The sequence below is a fragment of the Vipera berus genome, assembly GCF_964194415.1.
Source record: "Vipera berus genome assembly, chromosome: 3".
NCBI lineage: Eukaryota > Metazoa > Chordata > Lepidosauria > Squamata > Viperidae > Vipera > Vipera berus.
In genome coordinates, this window is record NC_138204.1 from 108,538,477 (window position 1) to 108,557,084 (window position 18,608).

At 39.6% G+C, this 18,608-nt stretch overlaps 1 protein-coding gene across 4 annotated transcripts in view; it reads right to left on the reverse strand.

The window, feature by feature from the left end:
* DHX9 (DExH-box helicase 9) overlaps positions 1 to 18,608 on the reverse strand; it is a 53,164-nt gene that overhangs the window by 21,484 nt on the left and 13,072 nt on the right. For 3 of the 4 annotated variants that reach the window (XM_081324967.1, XM_081324969.1, XM_081324968.1), the window contains exons 7-15: positions 14,933 to 14,979; positions 13,827 to 13,963; positions 12,260 to 12,349; positions 12,004 to 12,165; positions 11,752 to 11,829; positions 10,408 to 10,599; positions 9,598 to 9,739; positions 5,421 to 5,503; positions 1,476 to 1,632 (exon numbers count right to left, since the gene is read on the reverse strand). In XM_081324967.1, the coding sequence (XP_081181093.1) occupies positions 1,476 to 1,632; positions 5,421 to 5,503; positions 9,598 to 9,739; positions 10,408 to 10,599; positions 11,752 to 11,829; positions 12,004 to 12,165; positions 12,260 to 12,349; positions 13,827 to 13,963; positions 14,933 to 14,979 (1,088 nt within the window). Of the gene's footprint in view, positions 1 to 1,475; positions 1,633 to 5,420; positions 5,504 to 9,597; positions 9,740 to 10,407; positions 10,600 to 11,751; positions 11,830 to 12,003; positions 12,166 to 12,259; positions 12,350 to 13,826; positions 13,964 to 14,932; positions 14,980 to 17,124; positions 17,261 to 18,608 lie in introns of those variants that run through there. The other variant, XM_081324970.1, reaches the window with a different exon arrangement.

Below are 18,608 nucleotides of genomic sequence, written 5' to 3' on the forward strand. Positions count from 1 at the left end.
GTGGACAGATGAAACCAAAATTGAGTTGTTTGGGAAAAACACACAACACTGTGTGGAGAAAAAAAGGCACAGCACACCAACATCAAAACCTCATCCCCGCTGTAAAACATGGCGGAGGGAGCATCATGGTTTGGGGCTGCTTTGCTGCCTCAGGGCCTGGACGGATTGTTGTCATTGATGGGAATATAAATTCCAGAGTTTATCAGGACATTTTGCAAGAAAACGTACGACCATCTGTCCGCCAACTGAAGCTCCGCAGAGGATGGGTGATGCAACAGGACAATGACTCAAAGCATACAAGTAATTCAACAAAACAATGGCTTCAACAGAACAGAATACGCCTTCTGGAGTGGCCCAGTCAGAGTCCTGACCTCAACCCGATTGAAATGCTGTGGCATGACCTTAAGAGAGCAATTCACACCAGACATCCCAAGAATATTGCTACACTGAAACAGTTTTGTGAAGAGGAGTGGTCCAAAATTACTCCAGATCGTTGTGCAGGTCTGATCTGCAACTACAGGAAACGTTTGGTTGAGGTTATTGCTGCCAAAGGAGGGTCAACCAGTTATTAAGTCCAAAGGTTCACATACTTTTTCCACCCTTCACTGTGAATGTTTCCATCTTATGTTCAATTAAAACATGACAACAGCTAATGTTTGTGTAGTATTATTTTAAGCAGACTGTTTTTCTATTGTTGTGACTTACATGACGTTTAGAGCGCATTTTATGGCCAATTCATGCAAAACTCCACGTAATTCCAAAGGGTTCACATACTTTTTCTTGCAACTGTATTCTATGAAAGGTTATAGCCAAATAAGCAGAAAAAGGAAGTGCAACTTGCTTAGGTTGATTAGGTAGCTTTTTTTCATCTGATTCTAGCCAATGAGCATGAGTGTTTAGAGAGCCAGAAAGCGATGTAAAATAGTATTATTAAGTGAACCAGGCTACAGTTATAAAGATTATTAGAAGAAAAAGTAGTGGAAACTTAACCAAAGGTGGCATTTCTACTGTACAGTTTTCCCAAAAGGTTTCCACAATTTTGGCCATTACCGTATAGTTATTTGCTAGATTTATATTTTGCATTTCTTCCTGGAAAATTCCTTGGCACTCCATCAACTTTTTTCCCCTCGGCAACAAAGTTGTCTGTAGGTAACCCTCAAAATCCTAAAGTTGAAGACTCATAACAACACATTCACAGACATAAAAAAGGATAAAAGTAATACTTTTGAAGCCTATTTTTTCTTCATCAATGAAGAAAAACTCTGTCTATATATATAACATTAAATCATTATTTTCATTCTTCCATGCTTTTTGGTGTTCAAATGTAACCATATCATCTCTCTATTAACATAAATCATAAAAAATCATGCAAATAGCTCAAAATCACACAAGTGGCTCAAGCTTCTCTATTATCCCCCCCCCAAAAAAAAGAAACAGGAAAATTTTTTTGAATGTTTCATTAGGCAGGTGTTTACCTTGAACTGCATAGGTTCTACCGAATACTTCAATAATAGGGCAATTAAAAAAATATTCACAGAACATGCTAGTATCAATAGTGGCAGACATGAGAATAACCCGGATTTCAGGATAGGTTTGAACAACATCCCGCAGAACTACCAAAAGAAAATCAGTCTGTAAAAGAAAAAAAAGGGCTGTCCTTTAATAGGTTTTTAAAAAATGCAAGTAATTAACATATTTAAGGTTATCAACTTCATCTCACTTTACATACCACCATTCAGTGGTATATAACTAACCGAAGTATTTTTATGTATATACACAAATTATTCAAAGCAGTTTGTACAATTTTCTGGCAATCTCAATTAATGTATTTGTCACACTGGGATGAGACTCTTTTGAACTAGAGCTGCACTGCTTTGTAAGGGTGGCAACTGACACACACAAAAAAGCAGTGGAGGCATTTTTAAAACTAAATATTGTGACACTCTTTACAGCAAATATTTACAAAACTGTTCCAGCATTCAACCAGTATTAAGTTTCTTCCTAAGCCTCCCTTTCAGAGACTATCCCATTCTTTCACTTCTGCTTCTTCTCCCATTCTCTCCATCTCTCTCCTCTGTTTCTGGGCCTCACAAGAAACCATCTGAAAAGAATAGACTGGAATTTACTTTAATGTGCTCAGCGTGGCTTCAGTTCCTCCTGGAACTGCTCAGCCAAACATCTACTACCGTAGTTTCCGGCGTATAAGATGACTTTTTAACCCATGAAAATCTTCTCAAAAGTCAGGGGTCGTCTTATCCGCCGGGTGCTGAAACTTTAGGGACAGGGCTGGCTGGAAAACCTGGAGCGGATCTTCCATTTAGTCTGCGCAGGGAAAGCGGGACCAATTGGAGTAGAAGCTGCAGTCTGTGATTTTTTACAGGCTGGGGTCTGGGCGTCTTTCCTTCTAAAGTTGAAGAGCAGCTGTAGGCAAGTGGGGAATGCAAGAGCAACTTGAAAGGCAGGTGGGGAATGCCATAGCCAGAGCAGCTGCTTAGCTCTAAGGACACATTTGACTCAGAAACTGGGCGGGCTGGCTGGAAAACCTGGAGCGGATCTCCCATTTGGTCTTTTTTTTTTAAATCCCATTTATATCCCGCCCTTCTCCGAAGACTCAGGGCGGCTTACAATTTAAAGCACAAATCAATGTGCTTAGCAATAGCCTTCATTCTATGTATATGCCTGCTTATTAGAGCTTTCACCCCCCCACAAGCAGCATTATTACAAAGTCAGCTTATTGCTCCCAACAATCTGAGTCCTCATTTTACCTACCTCGGAAGGATGGAAGGCTGACTCAACCTTGAGCCTGGTGGGATGCGAACCTGCACTAATTGCAGGCAGCTGGTGTTACTTAAGGCTCTGCGCAGGGAAAGCTTTAGAGTGAATTAGGAAAAGTGAAAAAGTGAATTAGGAAAATAGGAAACGGTTGCTGGAATTGGGTATGTGTAGTTTAACAAAGAGAAGGGTGAGGGGTGACATGATAGCAGTGATCCAATATCTCAGGGGCTGCCACAAAGAAGAGGGAGCCAAGCTATTCTCCAAAGCACCTGAAAGCAGGACAAGAAGCAATGGATGGAAACTAGTAAAGGAGAGAAGCAACCTAGAACTAAGGAGAAACTTCCTGATAGTTAGAACAATTAACCAGTGGAACACCCTGCCTCCAGAAGTGGTGAATGCTCCAACACTGGAAGTTTTTAAGAAGAGACTGGACAGCCATTTGTCTGAAATGGTATAGGGTTTCCTGCCTTAACAGGGGGTTGGACTAGATGACCTCCAAGGTCCCCTCCAACGTATTATTATTATTATTATTATTATTATTATTATTATTATTATTATTATTATTAAGTTTAATCCACTTGCACTGTTTTATGTTTACATGTTTGATGACAAACAGCCTTATGTTTATAAGTGACAGTTTTCCTACTAAGTACCTGCATGTCATAAGCATTTGAATTAAAATTACCATATTAAAATCAAATCTGATGTTTTTTAATTTTTATTTGGTGTACGTTGGAAGAGGGGTAGTCTTATACGGCGAGTATAGCCCAAACCCTATAATTTAACAGGAAATGTAGGGGGTCGTCTTATACGCCCAGTCGTCTTATACGCCGGAAAATACGGTACTATTACATTGAAGGGAGAACGCCTCTTGGGGTTTTCTGTCCATTCCTTCTCCAGAGACCCAAGCTGCCCCACCAACAGCCAGTCTCCTCTTTCCATTCTGAGATCTTAGGTGAAGCTGCTATCTACAGCAAAATAGGTCCCTCCTTCCCATTCCTGGGTCTTGGGTGGAGCTCTAATCCCTCTGGGTCTTCACTTCTCTTCTGCCAGGGAAACCACCCCGGACCTTTCTTCTCCCTGTCTAACCATAAACCAAAACAAATTTCTACACATTTAACCTTCTGTCTCCAGTCACTCTGTACACGTACTTTTTATCTCCTCTCCTTCGGTCTCTCTCGCTCTCCAATGTTAGGTTGTATCAGCCGCATATCTTCCAACAACTGAGGAGGTCAGTGTCCCCCACAGAGCTCTAGTCTCCAACAATTATATACAAGGCTGAACCAAGGGCATTCCTGTCACAAAATCTCTCTATACCACAGGTCTGCAACCCGCGGCTCTGGAGCCGCATGCGGCTCTTTCAGCCGTCTCCTGCGGCTCCCAGTCCTCTGCCATGTGCAGTCCCCCCCCAAAAAAGTGGGACTAAAAAAGTTCAACCAATCAATTCAAATATGCAGGGTAGGTGCATATCTCGCCTTGGCTCCACTCTTCAGTCAAACCCTGTTCTGCGCATGTGCGCATGTACGTGCACGCGCACATATTTTTTGCGGCTCCCAGTTTTTCCTTTTGTGAGGGAACCGGTTCCAAGTGGCTCTTTCACTGTTTCAGGTTGCTGACCCCTGCTCTATACCAACCCTGGCTAGGAGCCAGGTCAATTAATCAATGGTAATGAGAATGCTGCCTTTCAAGATCAGCATTGAGCTGTTTTTTCTCCCTCTTTTACTTACTACAATGGCTAAGTCACATCAGCAGTCATGCCAGATCACAAACCCATATGCCACAATATTCTTCGTATAATGTAAGCAAAGTAACGATGCTTTGTAGATGTGACCTATAAGGGTTATTTTTTAACCATCATATTATAACTATGAGTGCATTGTGATCCAAACTTCCAAGATTATGTTGCTACTTCTAGTTATTTATTGTATGATAAATATTAGAACAGTGCAATGATCCTGTTTCAAAAGAAAAAAAATGTTTTCAGAGGCATAGGGGCACTCAAGTCATAGCTGGTGGCAGCTCTTTTAAAAATAGCTTGTGCAGCTCCTTCTCATGATTCCAGGAAAAGTGTGATCAACTTAAGCAGGAGTCAGCATGGATTACTGTACTTTTCTAATAGTTACTGATACTGGATGCAATACAGTAGATGGTATTTTTCAGATTTGTTCAAGATTATTAGATTTTTATCCTGTTTTTTTATATATAACTCAAGGTGGCAAACATAATACTCCTGCCTCTTATTTCCCAACAATCCTGTGAGGTGGGTTGGGCTGAAAAACACAGTCACCAAGACAGCTTTCATGCCTAAGGGAGGGCTAGAGGCCAGTGTCCTGGTTTCAAAGCCATCACCTTAACCACACTGGCTAGAACTTAACAGCTGTACAAGGTTATTTTACTTATGTTTTTCCTCCTACAGGGGAGTAATGTTTAGTTTAGATAACTGTAAGAAGTTATATGTGAACAAAGCAACTATTTAAAAAATGCCCAATTTTAATGTAAAAATAATATGGATATTATTATTACTTGGTAGAATGAAACAACATGATGACAGAAATTGTGCTCACTTTCATATGGCACAACAGCAGAAACATTTACATAATGTATAGCAAATAAGCTCTGCTTGGATAGATTAAAAGCTTACTCACATTAATATCTCTCTCATGAATTTCATCCACTATGACGTGACTGATTCCACGAATACCAGCTTCCAGCTTTCTCAGGAGGACACCTTAAAAACAGGTCTTTATCAATGAGGATGGATTAATTAGGGCAAATGATTCCTTTTACAGAACATATTAGGGAAGACACTGTAACACAACATATTGTTACTGTGAACATATCATGGAAATCCATTCTAATCATGGTTTGTTAAACTAGCCAAATGCCATCAAACTGAGTGATATAAACAAGCAAAGTAATGCTGTGGTCTGCCAATTCATTTATTTTTCTTCTTTCCTTTTAGCAGTTCTTACTCTACACTGGTGGGTAAAAGGAAAGTCCGATGCTGTAAAGATTTTTTCTCCATAGGAACCTGGAATGTAAGATCCATGAATCAAGGAAAGCTGGACGTGGTCAAACAAGAGATGACAAGACTGAACATCGACATCTTAGGAATCAGCGAACCAAAATGGACAGGAATGGGTGAATTTAATTCAGATGACCATCAGGTATACTACTGCGGGCAAGAATCCCTCAGAAGAAATGGAGTAGCCTTCATAGTCAATAAAAGAGTAGGAGAAGCAATACTGGGATACAATCCCCAAAATGACAGAATGATCTCAGTTTGAATCCAAGGCAAATCATTCAATATCACAGTAGTCCAAGTCTATGCCCCAACCACCGGTGCTGAAGAAGATGAAATTGACCGGTTCTATGAAGCCCGACAGCACCTTATAGAACTAACACCAAAAAATGATGTCCTTATCATCATGGGGGATTGGAATGCTAAAGTAGAAAGCCAAAAGATAACCAGAATAACAGGCAAGTTTGGCCTTGGAGTGCAAAATGAAGCAGGGCACAGGCTGAGAGAATTTTGTCAAGAGAATACGATGGTCATAGCAAACACTCTTTTCCAACCACCCAAGAGACGGCTTTACACATGGACATCACCAGACGGTCAACACAGAAATCAGACTGACTATGTGCTCTGCAGCCAAAGATGGAGAAGCTCTATACAGTCAGTAAAAACAAAACCAGGAGCTGACAGTGGCTCAGACCATGAGCTTCTCGTTGCAAAGTTTAGGCTTAAACTGAAGAAAGTAGGGGAAAGCACTAGGCCACTCAGGTATGAATTAAATCATATCCCTGTTGAATATACAGTAGAGGTGACAAACAGATTTAAGGAATTAGATCTGATAGACAGAGTGCCTGAAGAACTATGGACAGAGGTTCGCAACATTGTACAAGAGGTAGCAACTAAAACCATCCCAAAGAAAAAGAAATGCAAGAAAGCAAAATGGCTGTCTGAGGAAGCTTTGCAAATAGCTGAGGAAAGGAGGGAAGCGAAAGGCAAGGGAGAAAAAGAAAGATACGCCCAATTGAATGCAGAATTCCAGAGAATAGCTAGAAGAGATAAGAATGCCTTCTTAAATGAACAGTGCAAAGAAATAGAAGAAAACAATAGAATAGGGAGGACTAGAGATCTCTTCAAGAAAATTGGACAGATGAAGGGAATGTTTCATGCAAAAATGGGCATGATAAAGGACCAAAATGGCAAGGACCTAACAGAGGCAGAAGAGATTAAGAAGAGGTGGCAAAATTACACAGAACTATACAAGAATGAGCTTAATGTCCCTGATAATCACATTGAGGTGGTCACTGACCTCGAGCCAGATATCCTAGAATGTAAAGTGAAGTGGGTCTTAGAAAAGCTGAGCAACAACAAAGCTAGTGGAGGTGACAGTATTCCAGCTGAGCTATTCAAAATCTTAAAAAGACAATGCAGTAAAAGTGCTACACTCAATTTGCCAGCAAATTTGGAAAACTCAACAGTGGCCACAGGATTGGAAAAGATCAGTTTACATTCCAATTCCAAAGAAAGGCAGTGCCAAAAAATGTTCAAACTATCGCACCATTGCACTCATTTCACATGCTAGTAAAATTGTGCTTAAAATTCTACAAGCCAGACTCCAGCAGTATGTGGATCGAGAACTACCAGAAGTACAGGCAGGATTTCAAAGAGGCAGAGGAACTAGAGATCAAATTGCCAATATACGCTGGATCATGGAAAAAGCTAGGGAGTTCCAGAAAAACATCTACTGCTTCATTGACAATGCTAAAGCCTTTGATTGTGTGCATCATAACAAACTCTGGCAAGTTCTTAGAGAGATGGGAGTTCCAGACCATCTTATTTGCCTCTTGAGAAACCTATATGCGGGTCAAGAAGCAACAGTGAGAACTGGACACGGAACCACTGATTGGTTCAAAATTGGGAAAGGAGTCCGGCAAGGCTGTATACTGTCGCCCTGCCTGTTTAACTTATATGAAGAGCACATCATGAGAAAGGCAGGGCTAGATGAATCAAAAGTTGGAATTAAAATTGCCGGGAGAAATATCAACAACTTAAGATATGCAGATGATACCACTCTAATGGCAGAAAGTGAAGGAGAACTAAAGAGCCTCTTGTTGCGGGTGAAGAAGGAGAGTGCAAAGGTTGGGTTGAAACTTAACATTAAGAAAACCAAGATCATGGCATCCGGCCCTCTCAATTCCTGGCAAATAGATAGAGAAGAAATGGAGATAGTGACAGATTTTATTTTCCTGGGCTCCAAGATCACCGCAGATGGGGACTGCAGCCAAGAAATTAAAAGACGCTTGCTTCTGGGAAGGACAGCCATAGCAAATCTAGACAGCACACTAAAAAGCAGAGACATCAACCTGTCAACAAAAGTGCGTATAGTCAAGGCCATGGTATTCCCAGTTGCAATGTATGGCAGTGAAAGTTGGACAATAAGAAAGGCTGAGTGCCAAAGAATTGAGGCCTTTGAACTATGGTGCTGGAGAAGACTCCTGTGAGTCCCTTGGACTGCTAGGCGATCAAACCGGTCAGTCCTAGAGGACATCAACCCTGACTGCTCTTTAGAAGGCCAGATCCTGACCACCTAATGAGAAGGAAGGACTCACTGGAGAAGAGCTTAATGCTGGGAAAGATTGAGGGCAATAGAAGGGGACGACAGAGAATGAGGTGGCTGGATGGAGTCACTGAAGCAGTAGGCGTGAGCTTAAATGGACTCCAGAAGATGGTAGAGGACAAGAAGGCCTGGAGGAACATTGTCCATGGGGTCGCAATGGGTCGGACACGACTTCGCAGCTAACAACATCCTATACTGTGGAAAGCTTATAAGATAAAAACAATTTACAACGCAGGAACTAAATAAAAATCTTTCTAAATCTTATCCTTGATTTCAATTCATTATGGGTAGTAACAACAAAGGGTAGAAACAAAACATCCCACAACTACTTACAATTGCTGCCATCTGTATGGCAGTTATTTACAGTAGTGGCCAAAATTGTGGAAACCTTTTGGGAAAAGTATATTTTTGAAGTTTGATGGCTAATAACACCACTTTTTTTGCAGTAGTACCACAAAATTATATATCAGTGGAAAGATAATTTAATGAAGAATGTAATGCAACATAGTTTGTTCAATTATCTGTACTGTATTCTATGAAAGGTTATAGCCAAATAACCAGAAAAAGGAAGCACAACTTGCTTAAGTTGATATCAGGTAGCTTTCCTTCATCTGATTGTAGCCAATGAGCACCAATGTTTAGAGAACCAATCAGGTGTCATGCTGTTTTGGCAATGAGCCAATCAGATCATAGTAGGATTCAGTTATTGATGTCATGTATTGAAGCTGAGAGGAGGACATTTGTCAGTGTGTTACATGATCGCTATCAAGTTGGTTGGGTTTTTTTGTGTTCTTTCATTTAGTGAGCTTGTAAAATGTAATAAAATTAAAGGTGCAAAGAATTGACTGGTTGCCCAGAAAGCAATGTAAAATGGTATTATTAAGTGAACAAGGCTACAGTTATAAAAATTATTAGAAGGAAAATTGGTGGAAACCTAACTAAAGGTAGCATTTCTACTGTACACTTTTCCCAAAATGTTTCCACAATTTTGGCCACTACTGTAGTATCCAAACGAGCACAGCCCAATACAAAACAAAATGCTTTCATTTCAACCATCTCTGAATGGATAGGAAGCACATGGAACAAATGTTTCTAGCATCAGCCATTTCATGTTCTCCAAGGGAAATATGAGATCCTCTATTTTTTGTCAAATTCTATTAACCACTCTATCATTTTAACAAGCAACACCCACCTACAGTGCAGAACATCACACTGGCATGTGGCCGGGGAAGCACAGATTCAAAGCGAACACTGTAGCCACAACTATTTCCAGGTTCTTCTCCTCTTTCATAAGCAACTCTTTCTGCTACAGAGACAGCACTGATCCTCCTAGGCTGTGTAGAAAAAATACCACAGGTTGAGTAAGCATCCTGTTATCACCTCATAAAAAGGAACAAGTCCATCAAGAATAATCACAGAACTGATCCAAGTTACACAAACATGCAGGATTTGTATAGATGTCCTGAGAATTTGAAATTCAAACATAATTATTTGCAGTTATTTGTATGTATAAATGTGCTTAAATATTCACACTGGTAAGTCAGTGCTTTTTTTGTAAAAGAAAAAGGTGCCGGAACTCACACGTCATACAACCTGCCTTGCCTACCCTACAAGCTTCCATCCAAAAAAGGTGCCGGAACTCCGTTCTGAGCGTTCTATGACAAAAAAAGCCCCGCTGGTAATTAACAATATAAAATACTGCTTCAGGTATTGCCTTTATAAATAAATAAGTTTATCCAAAATTTATTTGGGAGATGGAAACAAGAACTATGGATATGAAGCACTTTAGATAAAAAAGAGAAAGTAGTAGTACTTCAATCTGTTTACCATATGAATTCAAGAAAAAACGCAGCATCTATGAGGGGTCAACATTCTTGATGTACACACTCATGTCTGCTACAAAGCATCTTTTCAAGCTTTGGATCTATCAGAAAGTAACTTCAATGCCATTAATGTTAAATAGTAGGCTAACTGGAAATATTGGCTTGAATAAGTTTTTCACCTGAGTGACAACAATATTACACTCTGCAGCTCTTCCACTGTGGATGCATTCATCCAAGATGTACTGTGGAACCTGTGTGGTTTTGCCACAACCTGTAGCCCCACGGATGATCACAACAGAGCTGTGATGTATAGCATTTAGGATTTCTCGCTCAAAGTTCTTCACAGGCAGGGTTTCCCTCTCTTGGAGAATCTGAGACAGGAAAACGTTCACTGTTAGTATTATGCAATTATGATCTGCTAAATAATTGTTCATTTGTAAGTACTTCTCTGAATGTATCTGTTTAGCAAACTACTGTCCTTCACGTTCTGTGACTATAACATTTTAAAAGCTCTAAACATGCTCTTCAGCTTACTGAAAACATAAATATGTTAGGTAAACTCAATGAGACATCATCATTTCAGAGTTACTTCCATATCTAACCAGAGCAGACATGTCAAACACAAGGCCTGGGGGCCGGATCTGGCCCGCCAAGTGGTTTCACGTGGCCCACGAAGCCATCCTGGAAACAGTGAGGGAACGGCCCCCACTGCCTTGGCCCTGGCCCAGAGACCCTCCTTCTGCCAGAGACCCTCAAATCTGTCCCACTCCTGCCCAGGCCCCCATAGGCACCCTTGATGCGAATGATGTAGAGCTGGCCATGCCCACCCAGTAGGCCATACGCACTCTAGCCACGCCCACCCAGTAGGCCATGCCCACCCTGGCCATACCCACCCACCCCCCTGAGGGCAACCGCAATGCTGATGCGGCCCTCAATGAAATTGAGTTTGACACCCCTGAACCAGAGAAACAGAATGACCCATGTGTGTGGGGGGGGAGGGGGTACAGAAAGCAGTGGAAGCAGGAGACTTGACTTCCTGCCAGCTTCCCCACTGAGTTTCCTTGTGTAAACTTTCCTTTCTTCTATTTCCAGAAGCAGGCAAATGGGTGCTATTGGGTGAGGAAGGGAGCAATGGATTGCAAAACTGGCTAGGAACTGTCATGGAATGTTGAGAATGAAGATCATGTGACCACAGCAGTAGCCCTATAGCAGTCAGTAGCACTGAAGCAGCCACAGCTTTCCCAATTTCATTCTCTTGGGAGTCATAGGTCCCAGATTTTGGTCACATTTTGTTAGCCCATTTGAGGTACCTTGGTTCAAAATTGTTGCCCTATGATACACCTTTTCACCCAATTAAATTTTAAGAAATCTATAGACAGAAATACATACTCTTCTTTTCAGAAATGCAGAAGACTGGATAAATCCACACACACACACACACACACACACCTTTGTTTGGCCCTCTATTTTAAGGTATAGCATACCCTTAAGGAATCTACAAATTCAAGTAACTGCACACTTACTTTCTGTAGTTCCTGGTCATTTTCCAGCTGATACAAGAGGTTGCTCTTTATGTCTATGCTTATCTGTTCTGGTGTAGCCTGGAAACAGAAGATAATTAAATGTATAGTTCATCTATTTCTAAAGAAACTTTTTTATGCTTCAGAATGGTGCGTGTGCAGTATAATTTTTTTTAATATAAATAGAAATAAACAGAAAAATAGAAACTGATGATAAACAAGGGATTTATGAGAAGTTATAAATTGCAGACTTACATACGCCAGAGGACCCTCATCAATATTGCAGCTAGTCCATGGATTCCAGTTTGATTGAGGTGGGGACCATGGCACAACTCCCGTTTGATTCTGCTTCTGGGATGGTTCAAAGTGAGCTAACTTTCCAATGCTGAGAAGAACGGGTAAACTGGGATCCTCAGGCTGCCAAGTTAAAAAAAAAACAATGGCTGTGAAAACTCTAACAAAATTCAAGGAAAGGAAAGGAAAGGAAATGCATTCTTGAATACATACTCACTGGTGAAATGACTTCAAGTTGCATTTCATCTACAATTCCCTTCAACTGGTTTTCCAAATTAGAAGTGAGATTGACATCATAAGGTTCTACCTATTGAATTAAAATGAACATCCAAAATAATCACATAAAATTAATCTCAGACAATAAAACAAATAAAATATGTTGAATTATTTACTAGCACTGAAAAAATTGCACAGAGAAAGGTTATGGAATATTCATGGCCCATAATACAATTACCTAAAATCATCAACACATAAATATCTTAAAAAACAAATATTATGCACCACATTTAAATCCACCCATATAAAAAACCTAAACAAGAGACAATAAGAATGGTAACAGGAAGCATACACATATTTGTACATATTATAAAGGGACATCATAGCAGGAAAAACACTTCTAACATATTTTAATACTTGACTCTCCAAATGACTTTTTGGTTGATATGAAATTTGGGAGTATCTTATTATCTAGAAGTGGTGAATGCTCCAACACTGGAAGTTTTTAAGAAGAGACTGGACAGCCATTTGCCTGAAATGGTATAGGGTTTCCTTCCTGAGCAGGGAGTTGGACTAGATGACCTCCAAGATCCCTTCCAACAACTACTACTACTTCTTCTTCTTCTCTTTCTTCTTCTTAATTTATTATTATTATTATTATTATTATTATTATTATTATTATTATTATTATTATTATTATTATTATTTCCACTATATGTATTAATTTAAAAATATTGTTTCTTTAGCTTAGTTATCCCATTATTGAAATACTTTTATTTCCCCAGGAAAATAGAATGGCATTGCAATATCATAGCTATTTACATAAGGGAAACTATTTATACCTGGTTCCACAAATTTCTAAATCGTATATAGCCAGTCCTTGACTACCACTCAAAATTACAGCAGCACTCTAAAAATGGGATTATGATTAGTCCTTGAAGTTCTAGCTTAGCTACTGGAGCATCCAGGTGGTCATGTGATGTTATGTGGGTGTCCAGTTCACAATGCAACAGTGGCAGTCACATGATCATTGTATGCTACCTTCTCTGCCAGCTTCCCACAAAGAAAGTCAATGGGAAGCCAGCAGGGAAGGTTATATAATAAGTTGCTCCTGCTGCTTTTTCTCCCAAGGAACCTGCTATGGAATAGCGGATCTCATACTCTATGGTGCCCACCATTCTGTAGTATGCACCTTCCTCAAACTGCATGTGATCCGCCCTGCCCATCCTCCGGCTTCAGTTGGTGCACCCATGCACCATAACATCTGCCTACAGCACATCTTCTCTCCTTGCTTGAAATTCCCACCTCTTCCCACTTAACAACCCACATGGTCCTGGGGTTATGATGCCCACTAAGCAATACAATCAATGACATTGAGCTTTAGGACTAGATTATTTAGGACAGTAATACCAGTTAGTCCCAATTGCTACCATAACCCAAGGACTACCTGTTTGCACTTTTCTTTGTATCCTGCTTTTCAGGACTACAATATTCCCAAAGGGGATCACAAACAAGTCAAACAATATGTACTAATGAACCAGTTACAGAATATTATCTGCAAAACTCACCGATTCGCCTTCCTTCTTCTTGGTTTGTCCAGAATAAGCCTCAATGATGCTCAAATGATAGAGCTGTCTGACCAGAGAAAGAGCACAGGATTGTGCTGCCAGCTTTTTATTTGAGCCATGCTCCCGAGCAAAGATTCCTGAAATAGAGGAATGCTACCTCTGAGAGCAATTAACCAAAGGCAATCCTTTTATTCCTTTGCTTTAGAATCCTGTTTCCCAACAGTAGCAACTTCCAGGTCTGTAGACTTCAGCTCTCAGAATTATCATCAACAACCATGCTGGCCATGAAATTTTGGGATTTGAAGTCCACATATCTAGAAAATGCCAAGCTTAAGAAACAGTGCTTTATTTAGAATAAAAAAGTTAAAACACAACCATAGTCAAAACTGCCTAAAAATCATCCATGCGTGAGCTTCGAAATTTTACAGGTAACAGCAATTTTTAGGAACGTTGCCTTTAGATTGCGATATAGCTACAGTATTTTTAGTAACAATATAGACAGGAATTTTTTCAACTGTGTATAATGACAATTCCATGGGATGCGGTGGCTCAGTGGGTTAGGACGCTGAGCTTGTTGATCAGAAGGTCGGCAGTTTGGCGGGTCGAATCCCGAGTGCCGCGTAACAGAGTGAGCACCTGTTACTCATCCCAGCTTCTGCCAACCTAGCAGTTCGAAAGCACATAAAAATGCAAGTAGAAAAATAGGGACCACTATGGTGGGAAGGTAACAGCATTCCGTGCACCTTTGGTGTCTAGTCATGCCGGCCACATGACCACGGAGACGTCCTCGGACAAATGCTGGCTCTTCGGCTTTGAAACGGAGATGAGCACCGGCCCCTAGAGTCGGAAACGACTAGCACGCATGTGCGGGGGAACCTTTACCTTTACCTTTAATGACAATTCCAGGCACTGGGGGCTTGCGGGAAAGGGTATTTCATACTTTTAATCAGTCTGAAGGTTTTTTAATTACAAACTCCTAATCAACAAGCATTCTAGTATGCTGAATCAATTCAGGTTCACTAATTTCTCTAAATGGACAAGAATTCTTTTAAATTGGATTGATATATTATGTCATGATGTTTACTTCCAGTAAGACAAGGACTTACTTCTGCCCAGCTGTTTGACATAAATAGTCATTTCTGCAATGAAGCTCCTGCAACACATTCAAAGAAGGCAGCATTAGTGCTTTAGTTCTTGGAGACCAAAACAAGGGATTTGCAACATAGTTGTCTAACAAAATGCTGTGATAAAATGCATTAACATTCAAATATTCACACACTGAGTTAGAATTTACATTTAAAAATAATTCTACCGTGAAGCGACACTAGCGAGTAGTTCTTTCAAACATGTACAATTCCCATCATGCCTTGGGGTTATTATATTGCTGAAAGAATTTGGTTTCTGTAATCTGTATTTCTTGGGAGCAATGATAGTTTAACAGATGAACCATGAAGCTCTTAAATGAATATGTAACTAGGATTAAAGAGTCCATGCAAAATAAAAAAAATATTTTGGACTGAAATTTATTGGATCTTTCTGCAGACTAAAAAAACCAAAGGCCCCAGATCACATTACAAATGCTTAACTAGAATTCTGCTTGCCTCTGGAGCCAATATATGATTAGACTGGCTAGATCCATACCTTTCTTTCTATAAAGGCAGTACACTGCTAACAAGATATCCAAGGAAAATATGCTCAAATTTGGGACTTGCTTCCAATAAAACAATTAATACAAATAGCCCCATGTGATTATTTCAATATGTTGTACGATCTGATCAGAGCCAGAAATACTCTTATTTGGTAAAATACATTTATACTGTGATAATTTACAGAGATGAGCACCGGCCCCTAGAGTCGGAAACGACTAGCATGCATGTGCGGGGGAACCTTTACTTTTACCTAATTTACCTAAACATTTTTAGTGAACAAGGTTCTAGTATGTTTACTTTGAATATGCATTTATCCACAGATACTGATCTTCAAATCTGATGCATTATCTAGGGGGTCCTCTTGTACTCCCCGCTGTGTGAATATCAGGCGATAGCAATGGCCAGGAGGGCCTTTGCATATCTTAAGAGTTGTGTGCCTGTTGCACCCATTCTTGGATTGAAAGTCTTTACTCACACTCATGCCCTCGTGATCTCTCATTGGATTGTTGCAATGTGTTCTAATGGGGCTGCCCTTGAAAAGCATTCAGAGGCTTCAAATAGTGCAGAATGCAGCTGCACAGGGAGCAAATGGTGTCAGATATTCAACACATGTAACACCAGTATGCTTCCCAGTGTAATTCAAAGTGGTTATCACCTTTAAAGCCCTTCATGGCTTGGGGGCGGGTTACCTAAGTCATTTCTACCTGTCTAATTCGATCTGGCAGCTTAGCTGTGTTACGGGTCCCATCAGCCAATGAATACCAGCTGTCAGGGACCAGGAGACATACCTTGTCTATCATAGCTCCTGCCCTCTGAAACATTCTCCCTTCAGAGATCAGGATGATCCGGACCTTGCTGTTCTTTTTTTAAGGCCTTGAAGATTTGGTTGTGTGCTCAGGCCTGGCCCCCCAAGTGTATTAAGGGACTCGTTTCATGGTTGCATTAACATCCATGGTTATAGTTCTACTTGGTGCCATACATTTTAGTATTGTTATAATTGTTTTAAATTTGTTTTTATATTCTATGCTGTATGCCGCCCAATGTCATTTGTTGAGATGGACGGCTATAGAAATCAAATCAATTCAATCAATCAAATGCATACTTTTAAAAAGCATTATGGATAAGCCCATCCACTGATAAACTGAACTGAGATTTTTAGGTGCATTTTGGCACCTAAAATTCTCAGTTTATCTACAAGTATATGCGGTAGATGCTTGTTTAAAAAGTTCTTTGCTCTACAGATGACTCTAGCTACGTAAACATGCATACAAACAGGCTATTAGTTATTCTAAGGAAATACGTTTACTTTTAAACATTTTAGGACTGTTAAAGAAGCTTGAGATCAGATACTCAATATCACAGGAGCTAGATTGATCATTCTGAGCATTTCTTCTGGAAAGTGATATGAATTTAGCCAGGCTTTGCAAAGATCACTAGATTTAAAATCTTGCAGAGACAATCTCCACAGATATTTTTTTAAGACAATAACTGTAATGTGTCGAGTATTCTTATTATGCTATAGTAAAAGTAATTTATATGTAAAGCTATGTCAAGATATTAGTTATTTCACTGCAGACAAAAATAACAAACAAACTAGATGATAATAAGAGTTTATTCTTAGCTCCTTCCTAAACCACCAATGAACTGACCTTCAGGCACAGCGGCTTCATGAATCAGAAGGCCACTGGCTCTCAGGGACAAACAGCCACCCCTTTCATTAATGACACCGATGCCAGTATGTTTCTCAGCCAGGCTTAAATTCAGCACTCAATTCTTTTCCTCCACCTGGGGGGGGAACAACGACACCAGAAATCAGTTTACAATAGAGTCCCATGTGATTGCTTAGTACAGCCTAAGCAGCAGCACATGTGTGAACAAGCAAAAATCTCTGGTGTCGCAGTTGCCACCCCATTCAGCATAGCACTTAGACTGGATTACTATTGAAGTCCTTTTCCTGATGGAGAATCAATTTTGTGCAACAGGGAAATGCTCTTTTAAAAAAAATACATGTATAGTAGTTTCCAGATTTACACATTCACCAACATAATTATGTTGTAATTAAGTACCTACTGCGTTCCATTATGTGGAACAGGGAAATCACCACCACTGTATTTCTACAAAACATTTCCCCCCATTTCACAAAATAAACTAATTAATAACTTAGTAATTAATACAATACTAATCAAATCTTTATTGCACAACCAACCTACTACAGCACTGAGCATATACTCTCCCTACCATCCCATGCAAATAGGAAGAAATTTGAAGTACAAACTGCCAGTTTTCAATTAACCAATTATTCATTAATGTGAATTTCTGTCAGTTTGAACTGTGACTGATGACTGAACAAAAAATGATTCATTCTGGTTTGTTAGAACCACAAAGCCATTCAATTTAAGATAAATAGACTTTGATTCTGAGTATAACAGAGAATTTTAGTTAATTGGGAAACAAAAGACTACAATCTCTGGCATGGCACCTGAAAGAGCAGAAAAGGAGGAACCATAAGAGCCAAAGGCTTAAGGAGGTTATATCAAATCTATATCAACAAAATAAAGTTCAGGTGTGTTTAGTGGAATTTAATTCTAAACATACATGCCAATTTTGTATCTTTGTTGTAAGTTCTGAAGCTGAAAAGGTTTAATGCTATTGAATTACTATATCTGAAAGTATATTGAAATATTGATATTCCAATATTACTAATTTCCAAATTAAGAAATTAATTTGTTTAAATGTACCATTTCAATGTTCCACCCCCTTCACTTTTCTTCCATATATAGATGAACCCATTTCAACTACTGTCAGTTACTGGGAAAGAAACTGAAAAAGAAGGTTTGGAAAATTTCTCTGTTTGCTCATTTTAAAAACCTCACATCATTATTTTAAAAAGAAAATGGAAAACAAGGTATATGGTACTTACACAGGTTTGATATAACTGACACTACATTCATAATTCTTCTTTTTAAAGCTATGCCAATTTATGCCTAAAAAATTGGATACCCCATAGTAAGTTCATTTATTTATTTAGAAGATGTTTTTAACATAAATTTCTTCTTTAGAGATGCAAGAGATCCATCCAAGCCTTCCTGGGAGTAACAAATCCTAAACCCTGGAATGCTTTTCGGAAAACAGC